Below are 27,184 nucleotides of genomic sequence, written 5' to 3'. Positions count from 1 at the left end.
TTCTGTGGGCAGAGGGGGAGCCGGCAGCGCTCGTCCCGCTCCCACGCGTGTCCGCCGGCTGCCGTGCTCGGCGCTGCGCAGCGCGGCGCTCCCCGCCGGCACCGCCCCCTCCTGAATATTCTAATCAGGAGGGCGGGGGAGCGCGGGGCGGGGCGGCCTATGCTAATCGCAGCTGCTGATCGCTGACGCGCCATCACACCACGCGCCGCCGCGGCCGGCGATTGGCCGGCGGCGACCTGGTCTCATTGACAACAAACCGCGGGGGGCGCGCGCGCCGCTGCCGTGGCGGCGGGCAGGTGGGGGCGGGGCCGCCGGCCGGCCGGGGCGGCCCAAGATGGCGCGGGGTCGGCGGCGCTCGCCGGCAGCCTCCGCTTGAGCGCCCGGGGCGGCGGCGGGGGTTCATGCGCCGGTGCGCCCGGCCGCGGCGGGCCCCTGCGCGATGGAGGGCGGCGAGCTGGGCGCGGAGAACATGGAGACCCTGACCGAGCTGGGCGACGAGCTCACCCTGGGCGACATCGACGGTGGGCGCCGCGGAAAGGGAGGGCGGGGGGGGGGTGGTGGGGGTTGGGGTAGGCGGCGCGCGTGGGCTCCCCCACGCGGGGTGGGGGGAGCTCTCCTGCCTCCCCTCGTGTCCGCGCGGGTCCGGGGCTGCTGGTGCCGCCCGGAGGGTAGGGTGCGTGGGTGGGGTGATTCTTGCATCTCGCTGCGTGGGGTGTTCCCCCCCGAATGGGGAGTGGGAGCGCAGGGTGGTCGCACCGGCTTGGCCCCGCTGCGTGGGGTGCGCGTCCCACGCGGTACGGGCTCCCAGCGCGCGTGGGGGGGTGAGCGGGGAATCCCCCGTCCCGGGTGGGTAAAGGCGGGGGTGCGGGGCGCGTCCCGCCGGGCAGCGCTCGCCTGGCGAGCGGCCACGCGTGTCTCCCCGCGTGGCGCGGGCAGCCGATGGCCAGCTCCGCCTGGGGAGCGCTTTTGAGCGACTTTCATGGGGCTGACCCGCGCCGGGGGGCGTCGAGGCAGTAACCGCAAGAAGCCGTGCGGGGGTCCGAGCCCCTGCTGCCGCCGAGCCCTTCCTCCCACCCGTGGCCTCTGCCGGCATGGGAGAGGGTTGGAGAAAGTAATTACTTTGCCTCTCTCCTGCCTCAGACCCGTGGGGCAAACGGTGCTGCCCGGGGTTCCCCTCGTGTTTCCTCGCGGCTCTCTTAAAGTCGGTGCTAAATGATCGCTGGGGCTGTGCTGCCACTAGTGCCCGTGGGAGGAGGCCGTGCCTCCGCCTCCTCCTCCACCGAAACAGGTATAACTGCTTAAATTTCCCTTTTTCTCCCCCCGTGTCATCCTAAAACTTCACTGCTTCGACGCCAGAGCTCAGACCCACGAGAAAATCCCCGTTTTCCACCAAAGTGCAGCAAAACAAAGTGCCTGTGTGCGACGCCTTATTTAGTGTTTCCCAAACTGCTCCTGAAAACCTGTTAAAAACGTAACTTCTCGATGAGCTCTGCTGTAGGCTGGAGACGGGGACGTGGCTCAGCTCCTCTGCTCTGCTCAGCTGTAATCCCAAACAGAGCTCGGCTTTGGGGAGGTGATGTCTGAAGCATCCTTGTTTAGCAGTTAGGAGATAAGTTAAACTAGTGCTTTTAAGTTTCTAGTTGCGATTGATTTGCAGTGTAGCTAGGGGCAAAGTTTATATCTCTTTTTTTTTTCTTCATCATACATAAAAGAAGAATATACCTTATGAGAATGTGAGGGGCTTAGTTATCACTCATAAAGTTGATGGTGCAAATTGAAGGTGGTGGTTGCTCTTGTTTAAGCACCATGTAATGACTTCTTGGGATCCGTATGGAAACAGATGAATTCCGATGAACCCGGAGCCAGCTCTGAACCGTGGTGTGCCCGGGGAGGTGTGATTCAGAGCGATGACTAACTTAGGAGAAAGAGCTTCGCCTTCTTCCCCGGCTCCTGGGGTGGATTTTCCTGGGGCGGGGGAGGTATATGGCAATCCTGATTTTTTTTGTGCTCCAACATGGATTCATCTCAGAGTTTGAAATTCTGCAAGGGTTTTGATTTGTTTTTTAAGTCTTCTTGTTGGTGAGTTTCAGCGTTCCTCTCCCGTTCAGGCTGAGGGACCCTCACCGCCTGCTGCACGGCTTTTGATTTCCTGCGGTGGAGGAGGAATGACGCCGGTCCAGCGGATGCGCCGACTGCTCTGGGATGCCGGTGCTCGCCGGGGTCACCCTCCAGGACAGGCTGTGAGGCTGGTTGGGGGGTCCCAGCACTGCGCTGAAGGTGTCTCGCTCTGCCTCCTGCCCCGGCACAAGCTCCTCCGCCGGCCGTGGGCTGTCCTGCGTGGCTGCAGGCACCTCCTTGCTGGAAGGGCACTGCTGGGTGCCGTCTTACCGTAGGGGTAACACCAGAGAGCAAGGTCTGAGTAGGTCATGGGTGCAAAGCACGTCTGCGTTCGGGGCGGAGAGGTTGTTTCTGTCCAGGTTGGGATCTCCGCTGCTTTGTGTTTCTCAAAGCACAGAGTCTCCAGCAGTGTGAGGAAGAGCAGCCCAGGTGCAGGCTCTGAGCTACCACCTGGGAGAGGCAGCTAAAGCCCAGCCCTTGCCTTTCTACCAGGTATTCGGGTGCTGGGCTAATAGAAGCAGAAGTCCTCAGTGGGCTTGGTTTCATAATACCTTGTTGACGTTTTTTAGCCTTGGGCTGGGCTGGGCTGGTTTTCTGCAGTAGCATCTCACTCAGTGTTGGGGACTGAGAACTCTTTGGCACCGAGGGCGCAGGTGATCTGGTGATGATGGGTTTATCACTGATAGCTGTCCTCCAAAAGCACCCAAGCTTTCTAACAGTTAATGTAGACACTCGCTCTGTTCTCTGTGTAGGCAAAGGTGTTTTAAAAGGAAGAGATTTGGATTTTGGATGTTGCTGTTCCTCCTGCTTCTTATTTTCCTTGTGTTGCTGCTAGGAAAGCTCTTGGGCGCTTTAAAAGAAGTGGGTTTGATCCCCTGGCAGTCCTAATTTTTAAGAATTAATCTTTAGACTTTTTGCATTTAGTCAAAGTTAAGTCTATGATAAAGATGTGATTTAACTTGTGAGAGCAAGAGTAGTTTATTTAGTAAGATATTAAATCTGCTGTGTTGAACACAATGTTCTTTAAAATACAGTGCTTGAAATTTGGCTCTTACACTGGAATTTGCTCTTCTAGAGTGAATCTCGTCTGATTTATGTTTATTCCCCACTTGCAGTAGTCCTGTCTGATAGTGAAATAGCAGTGCCATCAAATGAAGAGCTTGAGAAGTACGTAGTTGGGATTACCAAGTTTATCATGTTGGGGGTTATTTGGTCTTAGCTGCAGTCAGTTGGAGGGTGAAAAGCTGCTTAATACCCATCTAGATGTTATGCAGAAGTGTTAATCTTTAAACAGCCCTCCTTGCTCCGGTAATGTTTTGTGAAAGTTTACTGAGGCATTGCATTAAAAAAAAAAACCAACAAAAAACCAACAAAAAACCCGAACCTTTCATTCATCTGGTTAAAAGTGGAGACAAAGGTTTGGTACGGCTGGTCCCCAAGGGCGGCTGCCGCTCTGTGCAGGGGGAACCGCGTGTCCCCACTTACTGTCAGGTTATAAATAGGTCAGGAGGACACGTCTCCTCCCAAGCTCCTCCATCCAACAGACTCGAGTTCTTAAGAGCAATGGTCACGGTCAATGCTTAAATGTGTGTAAGGGTGTGGAGAGATTGCTGTCGGAAGGGGAGAAGAGTAGTATCATAGAAATATGGAAATACAGTGAAATACTTGTTGAGGGAGCAAGAAGCTTGGAGGACGATCCCTTTGCTCTGTCTCAGGAGTGGCAGACAAATTAATTGGATAACGTGTGGGTGGCATTTTGGAGAAGCAAATTAATAGCCCTTTTATTGCTGGGACAATTTCCATGGAAACATTTAGTGAAAAGTTTGCTTCTTTGAACCCCCGTCATAAACCACAGCAGCAATGTCCTTCGGGTTTGTGGATGAGAAAGCTCTTGGTGTAAGGAGCCCTTTGCTATATTTTTTCTTATAAATCAGAAATCTATTTTCTACTTTGTAACCCCAAATTTATTATTTAATTATAAACCCTCCATTATGTTTGTGGGTCCACTCCCTTTTTTTTTTTTCCTGCTTCCAGGAAAAAAAAAAAAAGGACTTTCAGAAAACTGTGGAAGAGCCAGTGTAGCATGAGCAAGTCCTGGTGTGGGGAAGAATGTCTGACTCCTCACGCCACCGCTCACACACAGATAAGGGGAAGTGTTCAGGTGGCTTAAGGTGCATAATTGGATTAAATTGGATTAGATGGAGGGAAGAGGAAGCTTTGCTTATTAACAATGATCTCTTGGTTGTGAAATTTTTTCCTCTTGGCGGGGGAGCTATAGTGTTGCAGTAGGAGCCTCTTGATGTGGGCTGATAAAATCCTGGAGAAAGTGGGATGGAGAGAAACTGCTGTGCAGTGATTGCAGGCAGGGGATAAATAGGCAAAAAAACAACAAAAAAAGTTATTCTGGTGGTTTAAACATGTGCATGGATTTCTCCTGCTACAATTCTGTAAAGTGTTGTTTCCTTTAGTGTTTTTTCCCCAATTTCCAGTACATTTGAAAGTAAAACAAAGTTAAGATGAATTCTTATGCCATTTCTTCATTTTCCAGGTACTCAGCGGGGCAGGAGGGATAGGGGACTTGAAGCCACCCTAAAAGTTGGGTGGGAGACTGGTTGGTGCTGGAATCGTGGAGGTGCTTGGTTTCTTCCTTCTGCAAGGATTAGACTGGAGCAGTGATGAAATGAGACTTTAATGTTTTAAATGTATTGGAGATGGCTTTAAGTTCTAGTCTTTGCTTGGAGCCTGTAGTCTGGGAAAGTGTTGTAGGAGAGTCCTGCCTTTCCCCCTGAACAGTGGCAGCAGTGCCCCGCTGCTGGCCACCTCTTGGTTTCTCTCTGGAGATGTTAGATTGGCATGATATGTTCTCCAGAGGTTTTGAAGGACCCAGACCTCCCTTCTGTGCATGCACACCAGTGTTCGAGTCCTGACCTAATGGCGGGTGACAAAGTGGATGGGCAATGAAGTGGCATTGAATGTTTTTTCTTCTGTTTTACAGAGATGCTGCAGTTTGTCAGTAACCAGGCAGGGGACTTTCCAGATCTGTTTTCGGATCACTTGTGTGGCACCTTCCAGGGCAGCGGCAGTGGTGGCAGCAGTGGTGGGACCCTGGAGCCGCAGCTGCAGCGGCCGTACAGCCAGGTGCAGCTCCAGCCCTTCCCGCCGCCCGCTGCCTCCCCCCAGCTCCAGAGCCTGCCAGTCAAAGCAGCGCAGGCAACACCTCCAGCCCCTCCGCGGTCAGCCCCTCTCCTTCAGCCCCGGCCCCCGCTCCAGGCTCAGCTCCAGCAGCAGGCCGTGATGATCACGCCGACGTTCAGCTCTGCTCCCCAGACCAGGATTATCCAGCAGCCGGTGATCTACCAGAACGCGGCCACGAGTTTCCAAGGTAGCGGTCAGGGTGCTCAGGCTACGGGTGTGCATGGTGCACCTGTGATTTTGGGGTGCTCAGGCTACGGGTGTGCATGGTGCACCTGTGATTTTGGGGTGCTCAGGCTATGGGTGTGCATGGCGCACTCACGATAGATGGTGTTGGTGTTCAAACTCCAAAAGCATCCTCATCCACCACAAGCCTGACAATCCTTCTTTTGCGGTGCTGTCTGTGGGGTGTCCTTTCTCCTGCTTACGTGGCTTTGGAGTTGGGGGAGCGTGAGAAACTGTCATAAATGAGATCTGAAGTCTTCATGTGACTCTCACGATTGTTGTCATCTTGCTGCTCTCCTCTGTTCTGGTCTTCTCTCCTATGCCTCTTCGGAGGCCTGAGAAAAGTATGTCTAAAAAATGGTTGTCGGCAACCCTGTCCTCCAGCTGATGGGTGCAGTAGGCAGATCCAGTCCTGAAGCTCTGGTCTGTCCCATGTGGCAGTCTGGAATGAAGGGACATTTTAATTACCAAAGTCTCAAGTACAGTACTTGCATTGAACAAAGACACTCGTAAGGATGTTTAATGATGACCGGATCTTCCTTTGTGAATGCCAGTCGTCTTGATCCTCTTCAGCAGGTGTTGATTCTTTACGTGATAAATAGGATCCTAGGGTCCACCAAGGTCAGCAGGAGTGGACAAGTGCTGGTTGGATGTACTATGTAATGTCACTGAAGTAATGAGTCCTGTGCTATCAGACCAATGGCTTTTGACTTTATTTTCTCTTAGCTGATCCTCGGTGCCTCCTGGAAAGCTGCTATTCTAGATGCAGTGTCCTCTTGCAGGAGGCACCAGAGGAGCTGGAAGCTTCCCAAGGTGTGGGATCTGTTAGCTGAAGGCTGCCTACCAAGAAGCTCTGGGAAGAGGAGGAGTAAAGCTAGGAGCAGTTATGGGTTCCAGAATGGAGACCTATGTCTCTGGACTATTCCTGACAGCTCTTCTGCTTTTCAGTTCTCCAGCCTCAAGTCCAGAGCCTGGTGACATCCTCCCAGGTTCAGCCGGTTACCATCCAGCAGCAAGTGCAGACTGTGCAGGCCCAGCGAGTGCTAACACAGGCTGCCAACGGCACCATCCAGACATTAACACCGGCCACAGTCCAGACAGTCGCTGCACCACAGGTCCAGCAAGTTCCAGTAAGTAAAAATGAGGAGTGACACAGGGATCCAGCAGACGAAGAAGTTGCTTTTGTGGGTCTGGTCTCCTGGCTTGCCAGGGAAAAGGTGGTGAAGCTTGTGGGCTGGCGGTCCTGGCTAGGATTGCTTTTGCACAAATGTTTTTACGTGTGAGAGAGATTTCTAGCCAGCCTGTGTTCCAGAAGCATTTTACTTCATGCAAGTTGTGTGAGAGTCCCTGTTGTGAGCCGTGATGTGACTTCAAGTAGTGGGCAATGCCTAGAAACTGTTTCCACTGAAACACCTGCATAACTAAACTTGGTCTATAATATTTTTGTAACTTGGTGCTGCCAAACCGGATTGGAAACTTTACTTGAACAAGCTTTCTTTGCTTTTTCCTCCTTCTTCACAAGTCCACCACCTCTACCATGTCTTATAAGGGCTGGCTGATACGGGAATGTTTTCTTCCAATTCTTCTGCCACAGTTTCTTAGATCTTTTTGCTGCTACAGTGTCATGTGATTTTTGTTTTAAAACATACACATGAAAGTGAAAAGTCTTGTGTGTCTTTGTATTGGATAAAAACATGGCTAGGGGATACTCTCAATATGACAAAGTTGCTCTGGTTCAATTGTACTGTGCCATCTGTAGTGTTCTCTGTATTTGAGAGTCAATGAGGTATTTGAACAAGTAAGAGCAAGCTGTGTTATGGCAAAATAACTTACTGTTGGTTTTGATCTGCTTGACATTCATGGTACAGATCCTTTCAGTGAAATCAGAGGGGGGGAAAAGCTACTATAGGTATCTGGAAAGTGCTGTAGCCAAAGCAGGCTGTTAGATTCCGAGTACTCAACCAGTTACTGTAGAGAGGTAATTATAGGTGTAATTGGAGAGGGGAAGGGAACTTTTCCATCATCTCTTTTGTGTTTTTACATACTCGTTTACTTCTGGTGACTGATTTGAAAACCTATGTCCTGGTGGCTTCTCTGCTCCTCTCCCACCAGTGCTGTTTAGACTGTCTCATGGTCAGAGTTTGCATCAGGGGCTGACAAAAACCATCCAGGTGATGCAAGACGCAAGGTGAAAGAAATACTCACCCTGCTCTTCTGCCATCCACCGAGATGTAAAGTTACAAGTCTGTCATCGCTTACCTCTGGCTACTGAGATCAGCAGAGAAATATGTGCCTACTGTCCCCTTCACCTGTAACTTTTTTCAACCTAGGTTCTGGTCCAACCTCAGATCATAAAAACGGACTCCCTTGTCTTGACAACCCTGAAAGCGGACGGTAATCCTGTTATGGCTGCGGTACAGAACCCAGCACTGACAGCTCTCACTGCTCCCATTCAGACGACAGCTCTGCAGGTACCGTACGGATGTTCTTCTTCCTTCCCTCTCCTCACTGACGTCCTTTCCTCTTAATGCAAGGAAGAGGTGTGGGCTTTAGCATTCTGTAGTGGTGCAAATGGGAGGGGTTTTGAGGGCTGCTCTAGACACGTTCAGAGTGAGTAATACCCTGTTTCTGCCAAGGCTAAACACACGGATTGTACTTTTTTGGCAGCCTCCCATGGCCAGTAAGCAAAGGCCAAGGGCATGTTTCTGTTTACCTTTTTCTGGTTTTACAAGGAGAGGAGTATGACCTAAAAATTCCATCCAGTTTTTAACCTCTGGAAGATACTTGAAACTGAAAGCTAACTCAGAATACCTGTGGAACTTCTTTTTCCCCCTCAGTAGCATCTAATAGCAGTATGTTGAATGTGAAAACTAATTAAGCTTCTTTTCAAAGGGCTTTTGCAGTGAGGATTCAGTATAATCATTGGAGATGGCAGCTGTGCTTCATGGCCTCCACTTCTTATCAACTCGGAGAAACTTGTGCCCCTAAAGACGCATTTATTACGATCTTGTACATTCTGAACAGATATCTCTGTCCAAATATTTACAGGGGGAGATAAACTTGCAAGTCTGGACTTAAGTTTTGACTTCTTTTGCATAGCATGGTAGGCTTCTTATGTACTTGTTAGCAGCCAGGCTAAAATCTTCAGTTAACCTCCTTGCTTTTAGGTGACATTTTCATACAGAGGTGAGGCTTATGCGATTGTGTCTGCCTGAGACACAATCTGTAAAGCATTTTGAACACATTGAAATTTGGTGGAAATTAGCTAAGGAAAGGTGTAGGACTTAAATTCACTTATTTGTCAAGTTCCAGCTTGAAATGAAACTAAATTCATTTCTAATATCCCAATTAGAAGACTATTTCAGAGTCAAAATTGTTCCTGAAGTTGCTCATGGCTAGTTTATTCTCATTTATGTTAGTCTGTCTTTTGACAGAAATAACTCTTCCTCTCCATAATCACTTCCTTGATCCTTGGTGTACTTCAGAGAACACGTGTACCCTTCTCAGTCTTGTTTTGCTGGGTTAAGCAGTCTAAACTTTCTTTACTCCAGCTGTCCTAGAAGCCCCTCTGTGCAACTGTTCTGGTGGGATTCATCATCTTTTATCGCAGAGTACATACTGCTTTAGTTTGGTGTAGATGGTCTATCCTACATCTAGATGTCCAAGTTTGAGCTTTTCACGCCAGTGTATATCACTCATTGCCTTAGTTCCTTATCTTAAGACATTTTTATAGCTTATGGATTTTTTTTTTTTCTCATTTAATCGAATTCAAATCAACTGCATTGCTCAAGCCAAGGTTGGTTTTTCCATAGTCGGGTCCTTTCTAAATTGCCATTACCATTTTGGAAGTAGTGTTGCCTGTTGTGGATTTGATGACTGTTTGTCCACAGAAAAGGTGGATTTGGATACTTGGGGTGTAAGGATGGTAGGAGCAAGGAGGAGCCTTGGTCCATTTCTCTATTTAGTGGATGAACAGAGCATGGTATTGCCAGAAGAGTGTTGATGCTCTTGGAGAACAAGAGATGTTCTTACTTCACAGTGACCAGTATGGGAGGCAGAGTGGCAGATTTTTCCTGTGCTGCTGTGCCAATGCTCATGCCAGCTAAGGAAGATGGGAGGAAATTGGCATATCTCTCTTTTTCTGAGCTGTACAAGCTTTTCCTGATTCTTCTTTTGTTTACTCCTTTTTCTGTTACCATCATAAACCTTATCTAAATTGGCTGATTGCTCGTGACGCTTGTTACACGTGGTCTTTGTAGACCCTCGTTGGGAGCAATGGGACCATTTTGACCACAATGCCGGTGATGGTGGGACAAGAAAAGGTGCCTATCAAACAAGTTCCTGGGGGTGTCAAGCAACCAGAACCACCTAAAGAAGGAGAGAGGAGAACAACTCACAACATCATTGAAAAGCGTTACCGGTCATCCATAAATGACAAGATCATTGAGCTGAAGGACCTTGTCATGGGGACAGATGCCAAGGTAAAGATGTGGAATAAGAGCAAATCTAGTGTCATAAATACTTTGTCTTCAGGTGCTCGTTGCTCTACCAAATGAAGCAGTTGGGTACATGTGACTGTTAGTAGTACACGCACATGTAGTGGGATAAGACTGGTGAGAAACACTTGTGCGATGGAAAGCTTGAGAGTTGTATTCAGGAAGGGTTACCTGTAAAATGTTTATTTTACTATGCTAGTGGTACTGTTTCCTGAAAATAAGCTATACCTTATATGTTTGTTCTTATGTTAGGTGTAACTTAAATAGGCTCTCTAGGTAGAATATCCAAGTGGATGTTTTGATAACTCTGCCAAACCAGAGCTTGCTTAAATTAAGTTTCCTTTTCTGTGTGACTGCAGTAGGGATGAGGGTTTACAGAACTTTCTCACACCATGTATTCAGGGTTGTCATATTCACTTTACCTCATGCTGGCAGAGCAGGGAGTAGTATTCTTGATACCTTGCATGGTCTCTATACAAATACGTGCACTAGTGAAGTCACCTCCTATTGCTGGGTGGAATTGGAAGCTTACATTTTAAAAACATTGGTAACGTGCAGTGGCTTCATAGTACTTTGGGCTTGTGTTTATAAGCTAAGCTTGTCCACTGCTGCTGGAAGCAACTGTTTTCATGGAGATGGCCAAGGGAGTGAGGCAAGGAGAGAACCGCTTATCTCAGAATTAAACAGTGAATGATGGTTAACAGACAGCAGCTTGTTCCATCCCAGGAGAGAGCCACTTCATTTCAGAACTGATACTTTCAAAGGACTATTTCTGGCTGAAACCTAGATGCAAACTCTATTGTAATTCGGATATTAATCTGTTTCCATTGTACTATTTTCATAAGATCTTTGAGAGACCCCAGTCCTTGTGTGTCTTTCGAAGTCTGATACCTTGCCCACAGAGTGTGCCCTGCTATTCGTTTCTTTGCAGCTGCTGAGTGGTCCTTTACACCCTTTTCCTTCTATCACCACACAATACAAAGGGTTATGGTATCCCTACAAGCGGGAGGGACCCTTTGACACTCTTCATATAAACTGCTTTCTGTACGTCTTAATTCCTTGCAGATGCACAAGTCTGGAGTCCTGAGAAAAGCCATTGATTACATTAAATACCTACAGCAGGCCAACCATAAGCTGAGGCAGGAGAACATGGTTCTGAAGCTGGCTAACCAAAAAAACAGTAAGTTGTGGAGGCTGTGCAGCAGGGGGGAGGCAGTCGGCATGAACGTAGGATGCCTCTTGCAGTTTGTTATCCTTGACAGAGGTAGATAACATGCATGTTGCATCCATAGTGGCCAGTGTTACTCCAGATGACAGAGACAATCTGAGCAACACTGGCAGGATGCAGGATCGAGAAACATGTACATAATGCACTCTGATTTTTGTAGAGCTGTTGAAGGGCATTGACCTAAGCAGTCTGGTTGACAACGATGTGGATCTGAAGATAGATGACTTCAACCAGAACGTGCTGCTGATGTCTCCTCCAGCCTCTGACTCGGGATCCCAGGCTGGCTTCTCTCCCTATTCCATTGATTCAGAGCCAGGAAGCCCACTCCTTGATGATGCAAAGGTATTTGTGATTTCAGTTGTCAAAGTCAAGGCATCTACTTCAGGGATACACAAGGGCCAGAATTTAAATTCTCCTAATTCTCAAGAGTGGAACCAGCAGACATCCGGCAAGCAGATCTGTAGGGGTCAGAGATCCTTTGTAAGGATGAGGAAGGTGCATGGGTGTGTTTTATCTTTTCTTAAATGATTGAGACTACTTCCTGAGCTGTATTATCTGAGCCATACCTTAGCTGCTAGAAGAACTGTACTTAGCCTTCAGCCCCTGTAGAGTGTCCGTGACTTACAGTGCATGTTCATGGCCCAAAGACCCCATGGCTTTCCAGGGATATATATGTCCAGTGAGTAAGGCAGAACTTGGAAATGGATGATGACATCAGCTGTGGTTAATGAGACCGTAAGTAACACAGTAATAGAAAGCTGTTAGCTGTCTTCGGCTGACAGGTTTGTTTTGTGGATATCGCAGAAGAAGTGGGTCTTCTGGGAGATCCTCAAAAGAGTAAGGGCAGCAAAGGTTAATCCTAGCCTAAACCAGGGATCCAGTTAATGATAACTGAAATGAGTGGGAGCAGAAGGAAGGTGAAGGCACTCAAATACTTCAGCCTTATCTTACTAAGCTAGGGAAAGCTTCACTGGAGTTCTTGCTGATCTTGATCTTAAAATCAAATTTTAAAATGTGTTCTGCTTCTCCTTCTTCCCTACCCCTCCCTTGGCATAAGTATTTTTTGTTCTACAGAATGGTAAGCAGGTTTTTTTCTCCTCTTACTTTTCTCTCCAATCCTATTCCTTTGAAGGTTAAAGATGAGCCTGACTCTCCTCCTGTGGCTCTTGGTATGGTGGATCGCTCTCGAATACTCCTCTGTGCTCTCACATTCCTTTGCCTTTCCTTCAATCCTCTGACATCCCTCCTGGACGCCCGAGGAACCCCAGAGTCTGACAGCCTGGTGCGCCATGGCTCTGGCAGGAACGTGCTGACCATTGAGTCAGGTAATGAACTAGAATAGTTTGGACCACAGAAAGTGGCCAGGCTTACATGGTCTCCCTAAAGACCATCTCCAGCTGTGACGGCTGCAGGTCAGGAGGTGGACTGTCGGTGTGATTCAGCAGGATGGTTTTGTTTGTTTAGGGAGTTGTACGACCTTTGTTTAATGGTTGGGGAGGGGTCGTAACTGCAGGGCTGGGCGTGGGAGGAGAGCCAGCCGAGAGTGGTTGGACACGGTTCCAGTTCACATCCACATCCAGCGTTGTTCTTGCACAAAACCAGCCATTGCTCAGCGTGGTGAGGTAGAAGGGGCACCCATTTGTAGCCCGGCAGTCTGGACTCTCAGGATAGACCCTTGAAAAAGTAGTTCAGGGTAAGGGGCGTCCTCCTGTTCTACCAGTCTTTGAGGCATGTTCACTTTATATTTGTTTTTAAGGTAATGGACTGATTTTTGTAACTTAATAATAAAGTAATAGGTGAAGAATTACTTCAGAAACATTGTTGCTATCTTGCAACTGGCTTGTTCAATACACGTATTCCATAATGCAATATTCATAGTTTAGAGTACAGCAGCTTAGGAGAGGGCAGGGGATTCTGTAGGCATGCTGTCATTTCCCTGACTGGTAAATATGCTTCCTTGGCGTCATTTTGTAAACTTATTTAAGACCAGAAAATGACGCCGAAGTATTGAGTGCCCATGGGTATCTGATAGAAAAATCAGAGTACAAGGTACTCTAGGAAAACTAAGTGCTGACTCAGTTTTTTATAAATCAGTCTTGTAAAAATAACTACTTTTATTTAGTTGGGAATGTTGTGGCTTGGAGTTTGGATGAAGAGCTGTTGATACAGGTGTTTCCTGATTAAAATGCAGTCTTTGCAAAAGTTGATACCACATGTGGCAAGCGTAGCAAGACATCCTTCTGGGTCTGTGCTCATCCTGTTGCTAGGCTTTCAGTGTCCAGATTAATTTTTAACTTTCCTTTTGGGATGTCCATTGCAGATGCGGGTGGCTGGTTCGGCTGGATGATGCCCACGCTGATCCTGTGGCTCGTGAATGGAGTGATTGTACTGAGCGTGTTCATAAAGCTCCTTGTGCATGGAGAGCCGGTGACCCGGCTGCACTCAAGGTCATCGGTCACGTTCTGGAGGCATCGCAAGCAAGCAGACCTGGATTTGGCACGGGTAAAGTTGACTTGTTGTTTTGCGTCAAACGCGTCTTCTAGGAGGGGGTGTGGGTAAATGTGGCCTAGCGAGGCAGTGGCTCGGCACTTGCAAGAGCATGGTATTCCTCGAGTGGATTTTCCTGTCTGATTTCAGAGAAGCTGGTGCTAGGTTGTCTTGAGCGGATTGCCATCCTCCCTCAGCCTAAATTAGCGAGGCATGGACGTTGGTATTGGAAGAGGCTCCCAACTTCTGTCCTTGTTCCTTGCTGCTGCATCTGGTAGCAATCTTTGGTAGCAAGGTCTTGGTTTTTGTCCAGAATCTGGCCTCTGCTGTGTCTGTTTATCTGCTATCCTCCAGTCTCTTGGAAGTCTTCTCCATCATTGAGGCAACATTTGGCTTTTGATATGGGGACTCTGAAATGTCCATGTTGTTTGAGAAGGCAGGAAGCTCCTTTCACCTAGTGCCGATGTGTCTCACAGGCAGTGCAGGATCAGAGCCATGTGTGGAAAGATATGTGTAGGGCCAGATTTGAAGCTGGTGTAAACTGCCTTCATGTTTACCGGGTCTATGTTGACTTCCCTCAGCTAAAGATCTTGTCCTAGCTTGCACATCAGTTTGTCTTGCTCCCAGTGCCACGGAGGTCCCAAAGTCTCTCTGTGATGGTGCTTTATGTTGTTGAAACTTTTGTCATGTTATTGGCAGGGGGATTTTGCTGCAGCTGCGTCAAACCTGCAGACTTGCCTGTCAGTACTCGGCCGAGCGCTGCCAGCTTCCCGCCTGGACTTGGCCTGCAGCCTGTCCTGGAACGTGATCCGCTATAGCCTGCAGAAGCTGGCGCTGGTGCGGTGGCTGCTGAAGAGGACTTCTCATCAGTGGCGGGCAAGGGAGGCCACTGCAGGCTTCGAGGACGAGGCCAAGACCAGCGCTCGGGATGCCGCTCTAGCATATCACAAGCTCCATCAGCTCCACATAACAGGTAGGAGCAGAGGTAGCAGATCTGCTGTCCTCGTTTTGCCAAATGAGGAGGCTCAGAGCTGATCCTGGGCGATACAGGGAGAGCACTACGGCCTCCCTCCTCTGGGAGGGCTGCTGTTGGAAATTAGCCTGACAAATTTCAGGAGACGCTTACTAAAACACGACAGGTTCATGCAATAAGAGAGCTGTGTAAGAACAGCTGAAGCAACAGCAGTGTCTTGAGTTACGTGTTCCTGAGTCTGCAGAGGTGGCTGAGAGTCTTTCCCAAGCAGCAGTTGATTGAGTCCAGTCACTTTTTGCTGCTGTTAAGGGCTTGTTTCATCCCTATCACTTGGGAATGTGATGTGGAAGCAGGGGCTGGGGTTAATTGCTGGAAGAATTTAAATTTCCGAAGCTGTGTAGAGCGCAGACTGCCAGTTGGTGTTGATACGCTTAGAAAACCTGGGTGTGTGCACATGTACTAAGGAAGTGCTTGAATGTTCCTTGTGAACGGTTGTTTTTGCCGTTTCCTTGGCAAATCGATTTGCAATGTTAATAGTCTCTGAGCACATCAGAAATCCAAGCTAAACTTCCTTCTGCCTAATCATGCTGTGTGAATTGTAGCCATGCCACCAGGGAGAAGTACTTGTCCTTAATGTTATCTGTGTAGGTACAGGTGTGGACTGCAAAGGAGTTCAGTTTTAAGATAACAATGAATATAATAGCGAGACAGAATTTGCTGATGATTTATCCTAACCGGCTTAGCTATACAGGGCTTTCTCGCAGAAGTGAAGCTGTGGATGCCAACCTTGGTATCTGTGGAGGGAAGACTCAGTTACGGTTGTTCTGTTGCCTGAATACAAAGTAGGCATACGATGTTGTAAACTTCTCATGTCAGCAAGTTCTTGTTGTCTCTTTAGGATAGTAGCCCTGCAAATCACAGTAGTATTTAGTAGCTGGTACTACTGCATTAAAAGCTAACACTTTTCCTTTCTCTCCTGGTGCAGGTAAACTTCCCTCCAGCTCAGCTTACTCGGGCTTGCACATGGCCCTGTGTGCTGTGAATCTGGCTGAGTGTGCGGAAGAAAAGATCCCACCCAGCACAATGGCAGAAATCCACCTGACGGCTGCGGTTGGCTTGAAAACCCGCTGTGGAGGCAAGCTTGGCTTCCTAGCGGTGAGTTGTCATCTCCTCTCCTCTCCCATCATGCCTCCAAGCAGAGCTCTAGGAAGGCCTGCAAGCTGGCATTGCCGTAGCTCAGGGCATCTGCTAGCACTACAATTACAATATGGCCTGCAATTATGATATGAGCTGTAATTATGATATGACCTTTGTCCTTGGTGGTCTGTCTCCCTGGGTACTGTTCTCAATCTTACCCTCTCCTTTCCCCAGAGCTACTTTCTAAGCCAAGCTCAAAGCCTGTGCAGCTCGGAGCGGAGTGCCATTCCTGACTCGTTGCGTTGGCTGTGCCATCCCCTGGGACAGAAGTTTTTTGTGGAGCGAAGCTGGACGGTGAAGGCTGCTGCAAAGGAGAGCCTGTACTGCACCCAAAGGAACCCTGGTGAGAGCTGCTTGTGTCCCAAGTGTGTGGCCTCCTAGCACTGCAAGCCTGGCAGTCTCTCTGCCTCTGGGACAAAAGCGGGTGTCTTGTTTGAGAGCATGCTCTTGTATGTCTGCCCTCCTTGTGGTCTTAATGGGTGAGAGGGGCTGTGGAGCTGAGAGGTGTCTCCTCAGCCTGCAGGAGATGGCTCTCTTCCCTTTTGTATACTGTTCTGTGTCATCCCACTTGTGTCTTTATATGCTGGAACACAACCTGAATGTGGCCCCGAATGTCAGGGGGGTGACTCTGGGGTGACCAAGGTTTATCCTCTGCAGAGCAGTGTCATGACCATTTTGCTGAGTGGCTGAAGTGCCACAGGGATGTTTGGCCAAGGCCTGCAGCTTTTAATGGCTAATAAGTAAGAGTAATGGCTAATGAGTAAGAATGGTAGTTAAAAAGGCCCTGAAACTTAGTCTTTAGAAATCTTTGCATTAATTCCTCAAGAACTTCCCTCTACTGGTCTTCCTCTTGCTCCTACATTTTGATTCTTCTTTTTGGTTGTGTTGGGAGGTGGCTATCATTGCATGCAAGTGAAATGGTTTGGTTTTTTAATTCCTCTCTAGCGGATCCTATAGCACAAGTTCATCAGGCATTTTGTGAGAACCTGCTAGAGCGAGCGGTGGATTCACTCGTGAAGCCTCAGACTAGGAAAGAGATAGCGGGACAAGAGGAGGAGGAGCCATGGTAAGTTTGTGTGCTGCGCTAGGGACTGCTGGCCGCAGCTGCAGGCTCTGATGCAGAACTCATAACCATTGATCGAGTGCTCTGGGGCAAACTGAGTGGTTAGTCCTTATTAAAGACTTGAAACGACAATGTAAGTCTGACCACCACAGCTTATTAGATGGGTGAGCTCTACCTCTTCATATTAAAACCTCTGAAGTCAAAGGTGAACCCGGGTGTGGTAAGGGTTTTTGGTGTCAGCTGGCATAGTGCTGGTTGATTCCTGAACTGGATGGATGGCGCTTTCTCTGCTGACAAAGTTTAATGTTCAGAACACTAAAATTAGTGTGCACCTACCACTTCTGTAGACCAGAACATATGTCCAGGCCTCTAAGAGCATGAAGGTCTGGCATGTCAGAGAGTGACCCCACCAGCTCACTACGTTATGCATGAAGGTGTTCTCCTAACTCAACAAAGTGCCACGCTTACCAGCAGTGAAAAATCAAACTGATGCATGGCAAGAGGGGGAGAGAAGATGTTGGCTGAAATTGTCCTTGGCCTCTGCAAGCTCTGTGACCGAATGAAAGGGGCTGATAGGTGGGAATCAGAGCAGCTCTTTCCTGGACTCGGTGGGAAGTGGAGCCCCAGCCTTTTCCAGCAATTCCGCACTGTTTCTAGCTGATCTCCAGATTTGCTGGTGCTAGGCAAACGCTATGTAAATATACGGGAAGCTCTGTAAGGATCCTGTCCCCAAAAAGTGTGGGTAAAAGCATCAAATGGGAAGATCACCCGTTTTCCCTCCCTGTGTAGGGAAAATATTGCACATTTAGCTTTTTTTTCCCCCCAATCTCACATCTGTTTTCTAGCATCATTGCAGAGAATGAGCAGCAGTTCAGTCTAATTGCTTGCACAGTACAAATGGTTGTGATCAGATGCTGCCTTCTCTCATCATCAACAGCAGCAGGATTTGTATAAGTGAGGTGGATTGTCAATATACCTGTGGGAGTCCTGTCTCATGGGAAGGACTAGCTTTAGTAATACAGCAAGCCTCCTTGCCCCTGCCAGGTGTAGGAGCTCAAGATCTTCCTCTGTAGCATGCCCCAGGAAATTAGATCATTGCCACATGTGCTACTTCGACCAATGCTATGAGCGTGTTGTCACTTGCATTCATATATATTTGCATATATGCAAATAGTCACTCACAGAAGTGTAGTTCAGCCTCTTTTGGAGGCAGTGATTGAAAAGGAGCCCGTAATCAACTTGTAACATATGTCATGTCCAGCATCTCTGTAGTTGAGGTGAGACTCCCGGGGTTGACTCTAGTTCTGTGCTGGTCTCCTTGCATGGGGAGATGTGAGGCTACTCCTCCCTGAGCATCTGTCTGTGCACTTCCACTCTCAGGGCAGTCTCTTCAGTCTGGCGGTGTCGTGTTACTTGTAGAGCTTGAACTTTCCGCTGGCTTAATGGGTCAACATTGTTTAAAAATGCCTTGTGACTGATGAGAAATGCCTTCACGCTTTGGTATCTCCTGTTTGACAGCATAGTGAAGGTCTGCCTTGCTTCTTGTTTCAGCGAGTTCTCCAGTGCCATGGAGTACCTGAAATTGCTCAACTCTTTCTTGGACTCTATGGGAAGTGGAGCCCCACCCTTTGCCAGCAATTCTGTACTCAAGTCTGCCCTGGGTAAGTCTGGCAGAACCAAAGCTCTCCCAGCTGCAGGAACTACTGCTGGTACGTGTTCCCTCTCTCCCCACCACCTCTCAAACTCCAGGCAAGGACAAATACAGTCCTTAGAGTGAGACTTGATTGCTGAGCAGCAGCACACCACAATGTGGTACGGCAGCTCAGACTGGAAGAGGGTGGTTGGGAAGGCTCGTAAATTTGGCTGTCTCGTAATGTTGGGTGCCCAGGTGGGACTGCAGTTATTTGTATTGCTGGGCATGTTCCAAGCTGAACCCCGTGCCCTCACCTGAGAGCTTGCTCCTGGCAATGCAAAGCGAGAGGAAGGGTGTAGCATATAAACCAGCATAGCAGTGTTGCAGTTGAGGTACAGGAAAGTTTGGTTTTTTTTTTTTTTTCCATTTAATTGCCTATTGGACCAAATACAAGTTGACCTCACTTTCACAGCAGCCGTCATGTATATTCCTCAATCTCCAGAGACCTGCAGCCCCTGCTGTAGACAAGCTCTGGGCATCTATTGGGAGGCGCTTGGTTTGGTCCTTTGGTGTATATTTAGTGGGACAACGAGAGCTGTAGACTCCCTCTGAGCCATGCGCTCATCTGGGCTTGGCTGGTAGCAGGCTGCTGGAGTATTCATCTTGCTTGGTGTTGGTACAGACAGCACCTGGCAGCTCACTGGGATGCTGCTGGAGCTTTAGACACAGATTTACTGTGCTGTACCTAAAATGTGTAGAGCAAACATAGAAAGAAAACTAGATACTTCTTTTTTTAAGGGATTTTTTTTTTTTTGTATAAAGGGAAGTCTATATTTGGGTCAATATTGTCATGAAATTTAAAAGCAGCTCAGAGCAGCAGAGCCTATGTCCTTTGGCCCCAGATAGGCATTGGGAAGTTTTTGAGGGGATGTTAAATAGTGGAGGAAGTGCTACAGGGAACCTTATGTATTATTTACTAGCTTGATGGTGATTAGTGCCAAGGCACGGTATATACAAGTAGAGTTGTTACTTCGGGGTGGTGAGTGGAGATACTTGTCAGGAAGAAAATCAACAGATTTCTAGACAAGTCGATGGGGTGAGTTCTTGTTGACAAGACACAAACTCGGCACCCAAAACTCTGTGGTCAGATGTAGGGTGTTTGCAAGTCCCTTTGTGTTCCTGCAGCACGTTTCAGCATTTACCCATACAGCTGCATTCCCATGGGATCAGTTTGGGCTCATTAGCATCGATCTTGGCAGAAGGCACTGGCAAGGGCACGTGATGCCTGCCCGCTTCTCTGAGCGGGAAGGAGCTGGGTGTCCTCTCCTGGGTTGCAGCTTGTGATTCTGTTTCACAGGTCCCGATGTGGTGTGCAGATGGTGGTCAGCAGCGGTGGCTATGGCAATCGGTTGGCTCAGAGGGGATGATGCAGCTGTGAGGTCACATTTCGCAGAAGTGGAGCGCATGCCGAAATCCCTGGAGATGTCAGAGTGCGTACGCCTCATAAGACTTTCAAACCCCTGCTCCTTCTAAACAGGAGCAGCTCTTCCCCCAACCCCTGTGCTGTGGGCTACCCCTGCCTGTGCTCTGGAGTCGCACACCTCTTGTGCTCTGGGATGCAATAATGCACCGTGCTCAGAAATTGATGTGTAGATCAAGGCTTGAAGGCTGATATTAGAACTGTGGACTGGAAGTGTCAGAATTGCTTCTTTAGGGATGTCTTTTGGCTTTGTTCTAATTGCACACCCTCCCGTCTTCCAAAATCAAAGAGAACTCATGCACTGATGGAAAGGCTAGTGTCACCATTTTGGTTCTTTTGCATTAAAGCTTCTTAGCCAGTTTCCTTCCATGTCTTCTGAGTAGTCTATGTAGGTGAGGAACAATTTCCATCTTTTTTTCTCTCTAAGAAATGATATCTCTGCTCTTGAGGATGAGAGGGTGAAAGCTGATGCTGGTTGCTGCTTGAGCTCAGCTGCTGGGGCTGCCCTATGGCAGCATGACATGGTACTGCTTGAAAGCAGCGCTCTCTTTCTCTTTCAGGAATGCCCTGGTGAAAGCCACCTTCTACGTGTGTAAAGCCATGCAGGCCTCGCTGTCTGGGAAGGCAGATGGGCAGCAGAGCTCCCTGGGTCACTGCGAGAGGGCCAGCAGTCAGTTATGGAACAGCCTCAACATGAGCAGTGGTGTCTCCAGCACTGTCCTCAACAACGTAAGAGCTATAAGCCCCAGAATAACATGTGGTCTGTTTTAGTTGTGAGGTTGGTCTTGGTGCAGGTGTATTACTTTCCCATTGTGTGTATCTACAGCCTCCATCCATCCATCCTGTGTGTGATGGGAGTAGAAGGGAAACTTCCTCCCTTTCCTTCCAAAGGGCATTGACATCTTTCTGCCCCTGCTGTATGGAGGAGCAGAGCTGCAAGTACACCGCCATTTCCCCAGGCGTGATCTCAAATAGCTGAGCTCCCACTCCTCTCCTGCCAGTACTGTCACCCCTTTCTAGTGCTTTGACCACTTTGAACTTGGTCCATGGGAAGCATCCCCTTCCGTCCTCCAAATGAAGTTGCTGACACCTGTAAAGCAGGACCTCATTAAGTCAAGTCTGCTCTGTTTTAGGCAGCGCTTACGAGTGTTTGAACTCTCTACTGCAAAAGTGGGACTGTGCCGTGCTATTCCTGAGTTTGTGTGGGGCTTGTTTCTCTTGTTTCCAGGATTACCTAAAGCTGGAGCTTCCCTGCACGGCATATGGGACACAGTTCTGGTCCCTTCTGTCGCTCCTGGGTGGCAGCTGTAGTGCATTGTAGTTGCATTGCATGTTGTGGCAGTAACTGTGCAATGTTTCTGCAGTGCAGTACAGAGGCACTCTCGGCTTCGGCAGCGCGGGTGGAGTCCCCAAGAGCAACTAGGACAGCGAGTGATGCTAGGGGGCAGCAGCAGATGGGGAAAAGGGGTTTGGGCAGCCACTGTAGGCTGTGTCAAGACTGCCTTTTTTTTTTTTCTCTGCAGGTAGCAAGGCTGTCTTTGCTGTTTCCCACTAATTAGTATCTCCGTTTGGGGCAGGAAAGCCTTTGCAGGAGGCTGGAGCATTGCTGGTGCAATACCGCCTTGGCATGTCTTGTCTGGAGTGGGGTCGAGGTCAGCCTTGCGGAGATGTTGGCTCTCCTGGAGGGGACAGCTGCTCCTTAGGCACAGCCTGGCACTTGTTCCTTAGGCTGGACCTCTCGGTGCCGGGCCCCAGAGATGCCACTTGGACAAAAGGCAAAGTCCTGCTCCTTTTGGTGCATTGTGTTGGGGCGACTTGCCTGGGAGGGCTGGGGAGCCCCCCTGGGTGGGCAGGAGGTGCTGTGGCTGCCTCCCGTGGGCTGTGTCAGCAGCTGTGTAGCAAATGGCCTGTTACTCACCTGATGGGTTGTGTTAATAAGCATGTGTGCCCGGGCCCCCTGGCTCTTGCAGATGATCCAGCTGCTGGCCTGTGACTTGCTGCTCTCTCTCCGCACCAGCCTGTGGCAGAAGCAGGCAAACGCCAGCCAGGCCCTGGGTGAGACCTACCATGCCTCGGCCCCCGAGCTGACGGGCTTCCAGCGTGACCTCGGCAGCCTGCGCAAGCTGGCCCACGGCTTCAGGCCCGCCTATCGCAAGGTGACAGCTTGCCTCCCCTGCCCGCTCTGCCTCCAGCTTAGCTATAGCCCTTCCCGGGGTGTGATGGGGAAGCTGCGGCCCTTGGAAACGTAGGGTGTATGTGGGCTTGAGCGGTTCGGACACTTGGGGTGAGATGGTCTGCCACCAGCAGCCTCCATACTTTCTCTTGGTGGGTGATGATGGAGGTTCCCATGTGAGTCCGGTGCATGTGGGGAGGTGTCTGCCTTAGTTTCGACCTAGAAAACCATCAGCATGTCTGTATTGCCAAGCAAATACCATGGCATCCTGTCCTTTAACGTGGCTTCAGGCTGGGTCAGTCCCTCCAGGGAGTGTGGAAGGAGGCTTCCTCGGCCATGTTGGCTCTGCGGGTAGCTGGGGGGTCTGATGCCTTCTGCACCTGTAGAGCACCAGTTGCTTCTCTGGGGGTTTTCCCCCCCCTTCTGTTCTGTTTAGTCTATCTAGTTTTAAGCCTCTGTAGAGGAAGTGTAGTCTAATACTTGGACGAGAGTTGTCCTGGTATTGTTCAAACTCTGGCTTTTGAAGTTTGATGCTGTTACTGGAGCGCTGCACTAGCAGCCTGGGGTGAGATGCCCACCGAGGCCACAGTGCCAGGGTTTGCTCTCACATTTTCTGCCATGTTCCCTGTTCTTGTTCCTCCCCCTTTCCAGGCCACTCATAGTTAATGTGTCAAAAGCTTTTTTTCTTCCTCACGGTTGCCCTGACCTGCAAATTCCCCAGAGACAGGTGGGAAGATGAGGGAGGAGTGTGGAAGTGGGTCTCTGTTGTTGTCAAGGCATCGGTGTTCTGCTTTTGAAATGCAGTGGCTGAGGGATGACGCGAGTTCAGCTGCAGCATCACCCCCGTGCCAGCCCACTTCTCACTCCCCGTCCTGCCTTCCCTTCCAGGTCTTCCTCCACGAGGCCACCGTGCGCCTGATGGCGGGTGCCAGCCCTACCCGCACCCACCAGCTGCTGGAGCACAGCTTGAGGCGACGGACACCCCAGAGCAGCAAGCAAGGTCAGCCCCAGGGCCGGGGCAGCGACCCACTGTGGAGCTGGGAGGGGCAGCGCTCGGGCAGGGTTGGGGGGGGCATAGCTGCAGCCTGCAGCATCTTCCCCGTGTCTGAGGCTCAGGATAACGAGCTCCTGTCAGCCTATGGCTCACAGTGATGCTTCTGCCACACTCTCTACAAGCTGGCTAACGTGAGCTGCCAGCCCTGGGCTGGAGGTGTCCGTGAACAGGCTGGAAAATATTTGCCTTCGTGCGGCCACACATGCACCAAACAGCAGGCTGGAGTTCGGGGCGGTCAATGCAAAGGCAGAAGCCAGGAGTCCTAAAGGGGAGAGCCAAGAGACGTGGTGCTGGTTATAAAATCCCTCGGGGGTTTAAGGAAATGGGCAGATGCCTGTGCCGGTGCTGGGATGAGCCCTAGGAAGTGAAGTGAAAGGGACTGCATTTGTAGAAGACAGGATTGCCAGTCCCTGCCTGACTCCAGCTCAGACTGTTCTCCCCTGCCCACCTAAAGCAGCTGCTTGGGGATCCGCAGGGTGCCACTCACTCTTGGCACAGCTGGGGTCGCCAGCCAGGGATGCCTGTGCTAAGTGGTGCCAGTTGAGGGCCTGCATGGCGGGGTTTCATCATGCAGGGGGTAGCTTCATCGTGAGCTTTCTCTCTCCTCTTTGCGCCTAGGTGAATTGGACACCCTGCCAGGCCAGAGGGAGCGAGCCACAGCCATCCTGTTGGCCTGCCGCCATCTCCCCCTCTCCTTCCTCTCCTCCCCGGGCCAGCGAGCAGTCCTGCTGGCTGAGGCCGCCCGCACCCTGGAGAAGGTGGGGGACAAGCGCTCCTGCAATGACTGCCAGCAGATGATCGTCAAGCTGAGTGGGGGCACGGCCATTGCTGCCTCCTAACGCCAGCGTGGGGCCACCTCGTGCAAAGACAGCCTGGTCGACTGTCAGCCTGGACTTCCCTTCTGGAGCTTGGGAAAAAAAAAAAAAAATTGCTAGGTTAGGGCTGTGCTGGTGGGATCGCGATGGGGTGGGAGAGGGAGGGAGGGTTTTAGTTTTGTTTTTTTTAACTTGCACCAGGTTTAGCTTTATTAGCCCCCTTGCTTATTCTCAGGCGCTGCAGCAGAAATCTGTCTAGTTGTGGTTTTTGCAGCTGTGCCTGGGGCTGTTGGGAAGCACTGCCCCGACTCAGAGCCCCCATCTCTGCTGGGGGGAGAAGCCCGCAAGCCCAAGGCATAGAGAAGTGGCACATCCTGTGTCTGTCCTCAGGGACATCTTGTTCCCTTCCCAAACACCTCTGTGAGAAAGAAACCTTTGAGGAGGGCAGAGGATCTGCTCAAGCCTTGCCCCACGGGTCTGCTGGGGTCTGGGGCTGTTACCGAGAGAGAGGGGGAAGGCACCAGCTTTCCTTGAGCTGTGTGTCAGGAAACTGAAGCCCCCTAGACCCAACTTACAGAGGTGCTCTGGGAGTATCGCTTGGGGCCAGTACTGCCTGGCGCATTTCTCTACAGTTTTTATACAGGTTTTTTTATAGGAGTGTTTGTGGCTTTACAAAAATGTAGGGAACGATGCAGCAGATTTCCCTTCCTCTCCACTTCATGCATCTCCTTCCTGTGTAGCTGCCTCCGGTTTTTGGCAGAGGGCTGAGTTTGTGCCAGCCTACAACAAACAGCCTCGTAGAAGGCCGGGGTGTCCCCAGTCATCTGGTGCTGGGTGGCAGCAGAGGTGGACATGCAGCGCCCTGCACGCGGCGTGAAGGGTGAATGCTTCTCTGGTGCCTTTTTGTTGATGCAGAAAAAATTTTTAGAAACAGGGTGTTTTTTATTTTACTCAACTCCCAGTCCCAGAACTTGTCTTCAGGTGTTTCTCCTTCCCTTCTCCAACTGCTCAACAGCTCCTGAGCTCTGGCAGGGATTGGGAGGTGCTGGTTCAGGGTGCGAGTCTCCCAGCTCTGTTACCATCGCTATTCAGAGCAGTTTGACTTGCAGGTGATAAACCGCCTGGGGGAGGCGGATTGGGGACAGGGAGGGAACGGTTTGCCCTCTCTCTCTCTGCTTTTCCTGTTGCATCTCTCCGAAGAAGTGCAAAGTGGTTGCCCTTTCGCATGTGCAAATGTGGAAACCGGCCTTTGGCAGGGGGACATCGCTGTTTCTCCCTGTGCGTAGCCGGTGTGTGCTCCGTGTTGGCAGCTAGAAGCACTTAGATGCAGGCAGCAGCCCGATCCTGTGAGGCCCGTACAGCCTGACGACTCCTGCAAAATCAGAACTCGGGCTGTTTTGCAAGAAGCTTCTATGTGTATCCAGCTTTTGCAGAGGGGCATGAGAGCTTGAGCCCCTTCCAAAATGAGGGGAAAAAGATGGGGGCTTGTCTCACTTTGCACGGGATCTTTTGGCATCTGGGAGGGGGATTTCATGGGCTGCAGGAATTGACCGCAAGTAATGCTAGTCCTAGACTTGCCTGGCTTCAACAAGATGGAAACCGGGGCCAGGAGAAACCTGTCTTCCAGCGAAGCCTGTTCCCAGTGACCCTGGGCTATAGCTGCAAACAAAAATGTGGGGACCAGAAGACGCTTTCCTCCCTCCCCCACCTTATTTGGGGAATAGCTGGTGGACACCCAGCTACAATGGCCGGCAGCCTGTGCTTCTCACCCTACTGGCAGGGGCGTCCCTTGCTTCCCAGGGTCAGCAGTTGGAGGGGAGCTCATTCTCTGAGGGGGAAAGTTTGCTCTTGCATGTCTTCGATTAGTGTAGGGGATGCTCTGGTGGCAGACACTCCTGCTTTGAGCAGGTATCCTCAGCGTGCAGAACAGCTCTTGGGTTTGGGTGGGTTTTGATTGCCCATCCCAAGTTTCCTAGCTTACCAGTGATCCTATTTCGGGGGGGGGATCACATCCTCCTACTTTTTCTCCTCTTAAGTGGCTCTTGCGCTGTCTTCCCCGTTGTGGGTTTTCCCTAAAATACAGAAACTCCTTACCTGTGGCAACCTCCGAGTTATTTCGCATTTTCCCAGATCTGCATCCAACACGTGGGAAGTTTTGTGCTTTAGTACAAGAGGAAGCAAGACTTTTGGAAAACGGGGATGCTGAGGCTTCACTTTGTGTCACTAACAGTGGACCGAGTCCTGGGGGATGGGCTGCAGGGAGTACCGGCTGGGCTGGGGGTGGGAGGCTGCCGGGCTGAAACCCTGGTAGCTAATGGCATGATCCACGGAGGGTCCTAGCACTGCTGGTACTTCTCTCCTCTCCAGGGCAAGGGCTCTTTGCCCTGTTTTTTCTACACGGTTCGTAAATTTGCTGCCCATCTGTCCCTACAACTTTTTTTATATGTGTGTGTATATACTGTAACTTTTTTTTGTTTGTGGGTGGGAAGAAATTGTTTTATGGATTATGTGAAGAAAGTCTATTTATCCACACGGAGTTCAGAGTAGGGATGCTTTGTGAAATGAGGTGCAGCTGGTGGTGGGGAGGTTCCCCAGGGAACATATCTGCTGTCCGAAAACCCTGTTCCAGGGCTCATGAGCACGTTACCTAATAAAGGCGAACATTACCACCACCTTGCGCCTGCCCTCTTTCTCTCAGCCCTCTTCATCCCACCCGGCAGCTGCATAGGTGAGCCTGAAATGTCCTTCAGAGACATCCAACCACACGAGTGCCTCGGGAAGCTGTCACTCCTTTGTCCAGATAACCTGGAACATGGAGCGGTACGGCTTGCAATGAAAGATGGTCCCTTGGCGGAGCAAGTGTGGTGTCTCTGCGCTCGTTTGGAAGCAACCCAAGAAGCTGATGTCTTGAGCAGAGCTGGGCCAGAAGCCTGCAATTTTAGGAGCATCTGTATGGGAGGAAAGCTTTTACCTGACCTTGCTTGGAACAATGTCCTTTCACTCCACCTCTTCATTTCTCTGCTTCCCCCTGGTAAAACTCTGTCAGAACC

At 50.1% G+C, this 27,184-nt stretch overlaps 1 protein-coding gene across 1 annotated transcript; it reads left to right on the top strand.

Annotated features, from left to right (window-relative positions):
* The first annotated feature begins 349 nt into the window (after positions 1-349).
* Positions 350-26,806, top strand: SREBF2 (sterol regulatory element binding transcription factor 2). The gene is made up of 19 exons (XM_076336843.1): positions 350-521; positions 5,114-5,500; positions 6,484-6,665; positions 7,866-8,006; positions 9,795-10,016; positions 11,097-11,211; positions 11,420-11,601; positions 12,392-12,584; positions 13,580-13,761; positions 14,446-14,719; positions 15,705-15,874; positions 16,091-16,259; positions 16,862-16,982; positions 18,531-18,640; positions 19,970-20,102; positions 20,653-20,821; positions 22,063-22,248; positions 23,154-23,265; positions 23,938-26,806. The coding sequence occupies exons 1-19, from the start codon at positions 440-442 to the stop codon at positions 24,156-24,158; spliced, it is 3,351 nt and encodes a 1,116-aa protein (XP_076192958.1). The 5' UTR covers positions 350-439; the 3' UTR covers positions 24,159-26,806.
* Positions 26,807-27,184: the final 378 nt, after the last annotated feature.

Source organism: Aptenodytes patagonicus, chromosome 1, assembly GCF_965638725.1.
Source record: "Aptenodytes patagonicus chromosome 1, bAptPat1.pri.cur, whole genome shotgun sequence".
Classification (NCBI taxonomy): domain Eukaryota; kingdom Metazoa; phylum Chordata; class Aves; order Sphenisciformes; family Spheniscidae; genus Aptenodytes; species Aptenodytes patagonicus.
Note: the sequence above shows the minus strand (reverse complement) of the source record. Positions and strands in the feature narration are given on the sequence as shown.

What these genes read in the sequence shown, in the direction of transcription:
- SREBF2 (XM_076336843.1), top strand. Translation starts at nt 440, where the DNA reads ATGGAGGGCGGCGAGCTGGGCGCGGAGAACATGGAGACCCTGACCGAG. An exon ending in AAATCCCTGGAGATGTCAGA is followed by an intron (nt 20,103 to 20,652) that starts GTGCGTACGCCT and finishes TTTCTCTTTCAG; the next exon opens with GAATGCCCTGGTGAAAGCCA. An exon ending in CCAGCACTGTCCTCAACAAC is followed by an intron (nt 20,822 to 22,062) that starts GTAAGAGCTATA and finishes TGGCTCTTGCAG; the next exon opens with ATGATCCAGCTGCTGGCCTG.